Here is a 10,829-nt window from a genome sequence, read left to right as displayed (position 1 = left end):
CGTTAGTTTGAGATCATGATAGTACGTTTAGTTACTTTCGAGGGATTTTGCTGTTCGTAAAAAGGTAACGCAGTATAAAAAACAGTGTATGGTGTATGCAACCCTGCGTGGTCCGACCCTTATCTTGAAATCTTGGATCTGTCGATTTAGTTTTGTGTCGAATGTAATGATGTATAAAGCTTAATGTGCCCCGCAAGAAAAACGAATCATGATTAGAAAAACTAGCATAACTAATTTACAATACAACTTTATTGTGTTTTTCATTTTGTATAACTAATTATTTATCATTACTAATACGGTCCACTGGCACCAGTGGGTCCATGTTTATCATTACCACCGCTCACCCCTCCTTGTGCAGAAATTCCATCATTGCCATTTTGGCTATGGCTTACAAACGATTGATAACCGCCACCTACTTCGGAACTATGTTCAGCACCAGATCCTAACGTGCTAATAAACACATTTTCATTTGCGAGATCTGGCACCTTTACTCCAACGCGTTGACCTTCAACGCCCAAGTTAACTTGAGCTTTAGCGTCGTGTTTATTGTTGTATTTTATAAAGAACACTTCCGGTTTGGTCTGCTTGACGCCTACTCCTGCCGGAATTGTAACAGAGCCGTCTTCGGGTTTCTTCACCAGCACGTAAACCAAGGTCTTATCTTCGGCCAGCGACGGCGGGGCGATCACCTCGGGAATAACTCCTCCGTGCGATGGTGCCTTAACGAAGATGATTTTGGTGTTCTTTCGGGAGCTTGGTTCCACGTAAATCCGGAAACGCGAGTACTCGGGCTGTTCGCCGGACGCGAAGAAGTATACGTGCTTTTCACCTTGGGACGCTTGGTATCCACCTCCGTACCCATAAACCCCGTTTTCCCAAGCCGTGGGTGCACTCTGATCTGAAACCGGCAGGTAGCTAGGTGATGGTGGTTCGGGTCGCGAATGGACTACAGCAACTAAGAGTGGGATAATCTGCAATAGAACAATGTCAGAAGATTAATTCAGTGTTAATTACTTACCGTTAGTACGTTCATTGTCGGTTTGATTCAACGGACACAACTTAGAATACAGCAATTCGATATTACTTAATATATTAGCATCCCCCCTGCAAATTTAGCAATCGAGTTAACTGGGCAAATGGTAATTTTGGGAAAGGTGTTCGTTGTTGCGTTTTATGGTTTAAATGTATACACTTATAACGACCTAATAAATTAAATTTAATGTTAAAAAAATTATCAGAATTGGTCTATATGTTTGTCATGCTTGCGAATTTGCCGAATAAATATTCAATAAAAGGTGATTGAACTTGTTGCTTAGCAGAGAATAGAGTAAAAGTTTAGTTTTAACAAATAATTACTATTTATGTAAGTTCTGTTCTTTACTTCGTCGTATAAATCACTCGAAAATATGGTTCTACGTTGGAATGTTAGTTATGGGATAACATTTCTGGCATTTTCGGCATGCATTATTAAACAGTTCCTGCAAGAAATCGTGCATTTTAGATGAATTTAGATAAACAAGAGTGGGAACCTTTACTACTGTATCTGCACAAATGAAAAATGGAAAAAATTTAAAAAAAGACTACGTTTTCATTACTAATGTACGCCAAAATGTTTGCCTTGGGGTTACGATTTGTACCTATACCTAACCAGTGGCGGCGCGAGCTGCGCTCGCCCCGTTGGCAGCTACTCGAATAGGCGCCTATTGAGATTCTGGGATGAGAACTTTGCCTGTTGCCTCCCCAAATATTTGTTGGCCCTTACCCCCAAAAAACTTGTCTCGTAATGTAAAATTACTATGCAAATAATTTTTTGTTTTTTAATCATTTTTTTAATTTTTATGCAATTGTACCTGTCCATTTAAGCGCCTTTTCTGGCGCCTTTTTTGCGCAAATGGTTGGCAAAAGCCAACTTGCCACCACCTCGCGCCGCCACTGTACCTAACTAAAGAAATTCAGAGTAGGTACCTACAGTTCTATGTTAAAGCTACCGTTCTGCAAGTGGTATTGTTAAGTACCTAAGTGACATCTAATTAAAAGAAACTTACACCACCCTTCTCGCTCAGCACAAAGTTCATTATCGATTTTATGTTTTTATTAGATTTCCATTTCAGCAGATTGTGTAGTGGTAAATGTAAAAATGTTTCCACGGAATGTTAACATTTTAATTAATATTAAACTATCGGGAAAATCAGAAGGCAAAATGGCGGACCATTCTTTTGCCTTTAGTGGGAAAACCAATAGACCTTGCGGTATTGTGTCCCAAATGGCCTGCTATATACAGGGTGTTTTTTTGGGAGCTTTAGTTAAAAGTTTCTGGGAAAGTAAAATAGGTAGGTTTTTGAAAATTTGTACTTAGGAGTTACTCTGAAGGCCGAATCGATGTAAAATATTTTCAAAATGGCCGCACTTCCGGAAACACCGGAAGTAGATAGTAACTTCGTTATTTTAAATGGCAACCCCTATTTTTTATTGCTTTTTTGGATTCTACGTGAAATTTCACTTCTTTTGATACCCATATGTCGATATCTACCATTTATGGTTTTTAAGTTATTTTGACTTTAAGAAAAAAAATGGCGGATGCAGATGGTACCTTGATAATTGATTACTTGCAAACGGTTGTAGTCATGGCAACCTATTTTTATCAGTGCATAGAGAATGAATAGGGCTTTCTTTTAGTGCACTTAAAAAAAAGTTAAGTTGCGTACGACCGCCCCTATGGATATCCAAATTTATGAAACTTCAAAGACTAAAAACTCAGTTTTTTTTAATGGAATGACCATGTTCTTACTATTCCATGAGATAGAGAATCGAAATGGGCATATTTTGACAATACATGTTCCTATAGCTATCTTTAACAGTTTCTGACTTATTCCCATTTTATTGAATTGACACTATTTTTTTAGGATTTTCTTTTTAGTAGTCGGCCATGATTCTATAACAATTGAATTTTAAACAAATCTAGTGACACTAATCCATCACCCACTGTTATAGGTTAACATAAGTTTTTCAAAAATCGAAAAATGACTCGCAGTGGTTTCACCTATTTTGGAATTTAATTGTTATTTATGGTGAAATGGGCCAAATCGCGGCGCGTGCTTTCCGTACATTCATTCGAAAACTAGAACGAAATTGTATGAATTTTTGAAATTTTGTACCCCTAATGCACTACAAACCGTTGAAGCACTAGTTATACAAAGCTCTACAAGAGAATATTTAAGAAAATGAATTGAATTGCAAATGCAAGATTAACAAAATAAATTCAATGCAAAATATAAAAAACTTTGTTGAAACATTTTTGGTATGGAATTGTTGCTAGAACAGATATCGCGTTACCTCTCTTAATTTCCAGACTTATACGTTGTTTAAGAAATTCAGTTGAACGACTCTGTTTAGATTTTTCAAAAATTTTCTGTCCTATATCCTTATTAAATGAGTTATTTATTAATGAATTATTTAGACTAGAACTAGAATCAGTGGTATTAAAGAATCCATTCCTTGATTTGTTTAAAATTCGATTGTTATAAAATCATGGCCAACTACTAAAAAGAAAATGCGAACAAAAATGGCATCAATTCCTAAATCAATTCAATGAAATGGGAATAAATCAGAAACTGTTAAAGATAGCTATAGGAACATGTAATATCAAAATATGCCAATTTCGATTCTCTATCTCATGCAATATTAAGTACATGGTCTTTCCATTTAAAAAAACTGAGTTTATAGACTTTGAAGTTTCTTAAATTTGGATCTCCATAGGTGCGGTTGTACGCAACTTAACTTTGTTTTAAGTACAGTAAAAGAAAGCCCTATTCATTCTCTATGCACTGATAAAAATGGGTTGCCATGACTATAACCTTTTTCAAGTAATCAATTATCAAGGTACCATCTGCATCCGCCATTTTTTTTCTTAAAGTCAAAATAACTTAAAAGATAGGGACATGTGGGTATCAAAAGAACTGAAATTTCACGTACAATCCAAAAATGCAATAAAAAATAGGGGTTGCCATTTAAAATAACGAAGTTACTATTTACTTCCGGTGTTTCCGGAAGTGCGGCTATTTTGAACATATTTTACATCCATTCGGCCTTCAGAGTAACTCCTAAGTACAAATTTTCAAAATCCTACCTATTTTACTTTCCCAGAAACTTTTAACTAAAGCTCCCAAAAAAACACCCTGTATGTAGAAATTGTTTCGGTATCTGTGAAGGATTCATCAAGTTTCTCAATTCCCTACCCTTAATGTACCAAAAATCTTTAGTGGGCGAAGTGGTACCTATGTATTTCTGTATGGGCACGGGCGTTGTTTTTTTGCAAAATGGATTTCTTTAAAGAAACGGAAAAATATTCAAAATGAATACCAAACCATGATTGCTTACGGATATCGTAATATTCAGTAAACGCACATTATTACTAATGCTCTCAATAGACTCACCCACACACAGTTAAATTAACAAGAACATTCCAGAGATTTACATATTTAGTTCGAAGTTAGTTATTATTAGTTAGTATATCATCATATACAGGGTGTTTGGTAAACATGCGGCAAAAATGAAAGAGGTTATTCCTTGGACTATTCTAATGATATTTTATCCTTTGATGATTTTTGAAAAAACGCATTCGAATGATGAGCCATGATAGAGGATTTCACAAACAACCGTTTAAGTAATAAGGGCAGAAATTACACATGTATCTTCGCAACGAAGCGTTTTTTCAAAAATCATCAAAGGATAAAATAACATTAGAATAGTCCAAGGAATAACCTCTTTCATTTTTGCCGCATGTTTACCAAACACCCTGTATATCATATACGAAATATAATTCTGCAAGACTAAGAATTGAGTTCTTCGAAAATAAATGGATAATTCCATAGGAATAGTATTTTATATAAATCATTTTTCGATAGTTTCGGGAATAATAGGAACACCCCGTATGTAAATTACTAAGTGACATTTCGCAATTCGTCTGGTTTATGCAGGTACAGTTAAACCCCAATAAATCACCTCCTGAAACTGATATTTTTTCTAAGCAAAAATGCTTGCTTTAAAAGTATCGTATATACCAACCTGCTATTTGTATTACTGTTCTGTTCCGAATTCCATGTCTTAGTTGACCCGAGAAAAAACGAAATTTAGTCATTATTCAATTAATAATTGCGATAGTCGATAATTCTTATATATGTGCTCCCGTAAATACCTCCGTAAATACCGTCCACCGTTTATTACTAATAATTCATTTATTGTGTACCTACAGTCCAGCAACGTTGCTCCTGGTAGTACTCGTATTTGAATGAGTAACCATTCGAAAATTTGGTTCATGAGTTACTATTTGAAAAAACGCTTGTATGACGTCACGGCGCTAAAAACTCATATTTTAAAAAAGTATTTGACAGTTTTACATTCTTTGTGGCTAATGTACTCTGCGAAAATTTTTAAGAAATTAAAACAACTGTTTTCCCAATAAGAAATATGTCAGTTTGTTATAACTTTGACATTTTTCTCCCTGGCACTCTCCATCTGGCGGTAGAAATTTTGTAAAAAATTTTACATATGTATACAGAGAAGGCGTTATTTGAGCATTAAACATATTAGTGGCCTATTATAAATTTACCCTGAGATTATTAAATTTTCGCTTGCACTTGTTCCATAATTTAGTTTTAAGGGAATGTATGCAAATATCACTACTCTTAACATTCTGTGTAATACCTCTACTTGTTACATAGTAGGTACAGAATGAAAGCGTTTCGAGAAGAGTAATAGAGACGCGTATACACTAAAGCGGATAATATTAACCGCTCCGAGCCAAGTGTCAATTAATGTAATCGGCAAGGATGGGAAGGGTAGGTATGATTTGGGAAGTTTTAGAACAGCAGCACATTATTAAAGTTTGATGATTTAGGACAATAATTAGCTTTTGATACAGAGAAAGTTACAGAAGTGAAACTCATTAATGTACAGTTTATATCTGATAAAGTTTATGCAGTAATAAGTTTCGAGTTTAGCGTAGTTATTACTCTAAGTACCTACATCTGATCCGCTTACTTGGAAAATGCAATTGGTTATCCCTTATCGAATAAATGATATTGATATTTTCGTTGAACAATATAGGTGAATCTATGGTAACCAAATGTCTTTAATATCCTTACATTATCGGATAATTTCTATAAATACTGTTATAATATTCTGGTGTTGTGTTATCCTCGGGAGAAATTTAGCTATTCGGTTCGTCAAGTTTTTATGGGGTCTCGGCAGCATGATGACTATGATCATCACCTAATGGGCGAAACATCATCTCCATAAAGTCATCGTCGTGCTGTGGTCGAACATTTTCGTAGCATATCCAAAACAGAAAACAAAGTTGAAAATCTCCACGGCGTAACTCAGTTGTTACGGGGTAGAATAACGTGGTGGTTTAAAGAACACTGTTCACTATATAAACTCAGTAAAAGCAACATATATACAGAATAAAATATATACAGGATCAGATTTCGCGTGTCAAGGAGTCAACTAAGGAGTAGCGGTACGGAAAGAAATGCCCCGTATATCTCAATCTGTTTAATCCTAGGGCTGGCCAAAGACGCTCGGTCGTTGGATGATCCCAGTGGTTTTGGTGGACGCTTATATAGGTCACCCGCCGCTAATTCCTAATCTAGTAGGCTCTGCCTACTGAGTAGGGATAACATCAGCAAGAATTCTATAGACGGTCCGTGCAGAGCGCAGTCAGATGGAAGACCAATTTCTTATTTATTAAGGTTTAAGATCGAGTCGACTTTTTTGGATAACTCTGTATACAAGAAAAGGTTTTTCCTGATCATTGAGAAACAAATCGTATTTCGATGTAACGGTAGAGCAAGAGTATATAGCCTTTCCTTTTCTTTATAATAATCACTTCGTTTCCCATTATCTTTACCGTTTTTGGAAATTGCATTGCGAATAATCACGACTATCTTCACGAGAGCATCGGAAAGATTTCCAATAAATCCGTTGAATGTAGTGGACCTGCCGTTTGCAACAACTGTAGTTAGTATATTTGTCTATTCAAAAAATCTGATTGTAATGGAAATAAGAATTAATGTTAGCTATTAGGTACATCTAATCATATATATGCCATTTAATTTGGGAATTTTTCTACTAGTTTGGTAGCGGGTACAAATTTGAATATGTTAAGTACTGGACTTGGACCTAACCGTACGGTGTCGTAGTCGAGCAACTCATCTTCACCAAGCTAACTAGATACTGCTTACAAAATCATAATAGCTTACTCAATACATGACATTTACGACGTTGATTACACAGGGTGTCTATACTTCGGTAAATTTTCATTTTTCCAACATTTCAAATGATATTGAAACCAGCTCAGAATTCTGTAATGGTGAGGGTCAAAATTATGGCTCTTGCAGCTACGTAAACATTTATTAATTAACTAACATGGACTAGAAGAGAAGATTCAGATAGTAAAATAAAATGAAGTGAATTCATTTGCTTCTGATGTATTTAATATGGCCCACTAGCTCCCGGTTGTCCGTGGTTACCACCGTAACCTCCAGCATCGGCGCCCCTCAATGTATTAACGAATGCACCTTCGCTTCCCACATCTGGAACACTGGACCCTACCTGTTGTCCATGCGCGCCGGCTGTTACTTGTGACGCCGCGTCGTGCTTGCTGTTGTACTTGATGAAGAACACTTCCGGTTTCGTTTGTTTAATACCGACACCGCTTGGAATGGTAATAGATCCATCTTGCGGTTTTTTGACCAGTACGTAGACCAAAGTTTTGTCTTCTGTAAGCGAAGGTGGCGCGATAACTTCGGGTACTACTTGATGACTTGGTGCTTTGACGAAGATTATTTTGGTATTTTTATGGGAAGTGGGCACGATGTTTATTTTCAGCCTGGAATATAGATCTTCGCCACCCGCATAAAAGTAGACATGCCTTTGATCTTCAGATATTGGGGCACCATAAACTCCAGATGGAAAACTGGAAGAGTAGTCGGCATGACTTTGTCCGATCGGAAGGTAAGCACCTGAAGGGATTGCAAGGGATACATCTGGCCGGCACTTAGCCACAGCTACTAACGACAGCGTAACCTGAAATATCGATTCAAAGGTGGCCATCCGCGCATCATGGAATACATACCACAATTAAACCCTTCATAGTTTTTTTATGCTGCTACAAGTACAACTACCACCGTGCTTAATTTGTGGTTACTTATACGACGGACCCCCTCTTGATTAGTTGTGATTTAGTTCAAAGATAATTGGTACATTCACCAAAACATCCAGATAACTTATGCAAAATTATGCGTACCTTACGAGCGCTTCCTTGATTTAATGCATCTTATTATGTAGTTACCACGCAAACGTGCACTTTGTAAGTTTAATATGGCAATTTCACTGAAGCCATCGTTCATAAATTAAGTAAAAGCGTTGTATTTCACAAAATATTAATAACAGTGAAATTTAAAATGTTTTCTCGCCAAAATAACTACAGCATAAACATAATTTGTATATTGCTGGTTAATTTAATTTCAGGGCGCTCATTTCTGATTGAGAATAATACCGCTAACATTTAAAATTTCATATTGTACATGCATTTTGTAGAGCATTCTTTAAGGATTGAAGGGTAATATAAAACTTACACATGCATAGAACGTTAACGCATGAACTTCTATGTTTTGACATATAAAATTATCAAAAAATTTGCCAGTTCGTTTTTTACGGATGGGTATCTAACTTATTTTTAAAAATTTCGAAAAAAGGCCTGCAATTTACATTTTATTTATAATAGATTTTTAGCTTTTTCTGTATTGCACTATTCCGTTTCTTCGAATTTAATATATTTAAATTATTTTAAAAAGGTAAAATATTTTAATAGTTCACATTTATAGTCATATAAGCAAAGAGTATGGGTACTCTTTGATATACTTAAGTGTCCTTGCCGATTTACCAAGAAGAAGTATAATTCTTTATAAATCCGAAAGCTTTTTTTGAATGTTATGTTATAAAGAGGAGGTTTCCTTTACCTAGACGTTAAATTAACCATTTGATGCGTCAGATTCAAAATAAAGGTGCCAGAGGTAAATATATTCGGAAGATAGGCCTCAGTTTTATTAAAATTTGACATATTTGACTGCCCCTCCCAACCTTAAGCCACGGGATCTCACTGGCAGACATGACTTTTTCTACTTCACTATGTATCAGGATACTTTACAAAAAAAACGGCCATGTAGCGATAAGTCACTTTTTTCCGTAGCCAGCTCTTAGACAATAAGCAGATTTCAAAGCAATAAGAATTTTTTTGCCAACCGGTTACAATATCACTTGGAGGAGGTTTTTCTCTTTCAAACTTTAGCTGTCTAGATTTAAATGTAGGAAAGCAGGCAGAATTTTTAATTCTATACCCCTTGCCCTCCAATGGTCCAATTGTTTTCTTAGACCGTGGAAAATGTAACTATACAAATAAAATCCATTTTATATTCATAAGTATCACACGAGTAATAAAAAAACCCAAATAAAAAATTACAACAATTATATAAACAAAGCCTCAGCAGGAGGTCGTAGAATTAACATCTCTTTGCAAATCGCGAATACTGTTCGTAACCGAGTCGCATACTTTACCGAACTGAGTTTTAAATTCTATTAGGAAATCGCTGATGTTCTCCAAATTCACATTTCTTTGAGTATACAGCTTACTCTTAACGTCGGAGCAACACAACTGAATTTCCTCGCACGAGGCGTGAGGTTTGTCCACGCATTGTTGCGCACCTACAATAGCATTACCCAAGGCCGTATAAACGCCAATAAAGCTCTGCTTAACGCTGCTATCAACGCTTATTATTTTCCTCAAATGGCCATTCGATATATCATCAAGACGATTTAGTAAGTCCTTCATACACTGAGGGTTAGAGGAACGTCGCCCTTCAATTTGCCGACGAACATCTTTGAGAAGAGTCGCTATACCTTCCAAACATTGTTGAGGCATGTAGGGCACATTTCCCAATAATTCGCCATGTGTCGGATGAATAATTTTCATACAATCGTCGCTGCTTTCTTTAGTCGGTTTCTGACACTGCGTACCGAAGGTACACTGTAAAATACATTTTTATAATTAACAAGGAAAATTGGTCAGTACTTACGTGAACACTTAAAACGCCAATTAAAATTGCAAGAAATCGCATTATGATGAAGTTCAAATGGACTGGCTGAACAACAATACTAAAGATAAAAGCATTTTGCCTTTTATAACTATTTACCACTTCGTTATCACTCGGGGGTCTGAACTCTAACTTTTACTTGGGATTTTCTACTGTAATTTCTTTCATACTCTTTGAAAGTGACATACATACTCAGATAATGAAAGTTGTCAGAGAGTTATAAATAATTAAAACGATAAGTTCAATGCCTATAACTATTTCGTAATTTACTAATATCTTGTGAATTACAGCTTATCTTTCGGTTTTTGTATGTATCAGTACGGTGATTCCCTTCTCCGAAAAGAAAAGTAGATTACTTCTCTTTTTTTTAATGTTAATCTGCCTGGGTGATCATTGTTCTTTCACCTCTTCCAAAACACCAATCATGTGATCTCAAATTTAGCATACAGGTTCCTTAAGATCTACATGATCACTCCTGATTGCCATGATCAAAGGTAAAGTAGGTACTTTATTATACCGTTGCGAGGAACTTCTAGAAAGTTCTTAAGTTAGTATGGTGGAGATTTCCTTAACATCAGCAATGTAGTGGTATTATTAGGGTTTACTTATGCGTTAAACTATTCACATAAATTTGTAGTACATGTCTTGATCCAGCGTTATCATAACAATCACTAAAAA

The 10,829-nt window shown here is 35.8% G+C and overlaps 2 protein-coding genes across 3 annotated transcripts; both read right to left on the bottom strand.

Annotated features, from left to right (window-relative positions):
* Positions 1-290: 290 nt before the first annotated feature.
* LOC116175482 lies at positions 291-1,309 on the bottom strand. Its single transcript, XM_031493618.1, has 2 exons — positions 1,019-1,309; positions 291-971 (listed from the first exon to the last, which is right to left on the bottom strand). The coding sequence occupies exons 1-2, from the start codon at positions 1,031-1,033 to the stop codon at positions 291-293; spliced, it is 696 nt and encodes a 231-aa protein (XP_031349478.1). The 5' UTR covers positions 1,034-1,309.
* A 6,051-nt stretch (positions 1,310-7,360) lies between these two features.
* On the bottom strand, positions 7,361-10,321 carry LOC116177259. 2 transcript variants are annotated; one of them, XM_031496178.1, is made up of 3 exons: positions 10,134-10,321; positions 8,135-10,084; positions 7,361-8,085 (listed from the first exon to the last, which is right to left on the bottom strand). In XM_031496178.1, the coding sequence occupies exons 2-3, from the start codon at positions 8,150-8,152 to the stop codon at positions 7,492-7,494; spliced, it is 612 nt and encodes a 203-aa protein (XP_031352038.1). In that variant the 5' UTR covers positions 8,153-10,084; positions 10,134-10,321; the 3' UTR covers positions 7,361-7,491. The 2 variants fall into 2 exon arrangements, with proteins under 2 accessions (XP_031352038.1, XP_031352037.1); XM_031496177.1 differs by having other exon boundaries at positions 7,361-10,084.
* Between the last annotated feature and the right edge of the window lie 508 nt (positions 10,322-10,829).

This window comes from Photinus pyralis, unplaced genomic scaffold (genome assembly GCF_008802855.1).
Source record: "Photinus pyralis isolate 1611_PpyrPB1 unplaced genomic scaffold, Ppyr1.3 Ppyr1.4_LG7, whole genome shotgun sequence".
Taxonomy (NCBI): domain Eukaryota; kingdom Metazoa; phylum Arthropoda; class Insecta; order Coleoptera; family Lampyridae; genus Photinus; species Photinus pyralis.
This window is presented reverse-complemented; position numbering and strand designations above follow the sequence as displayed.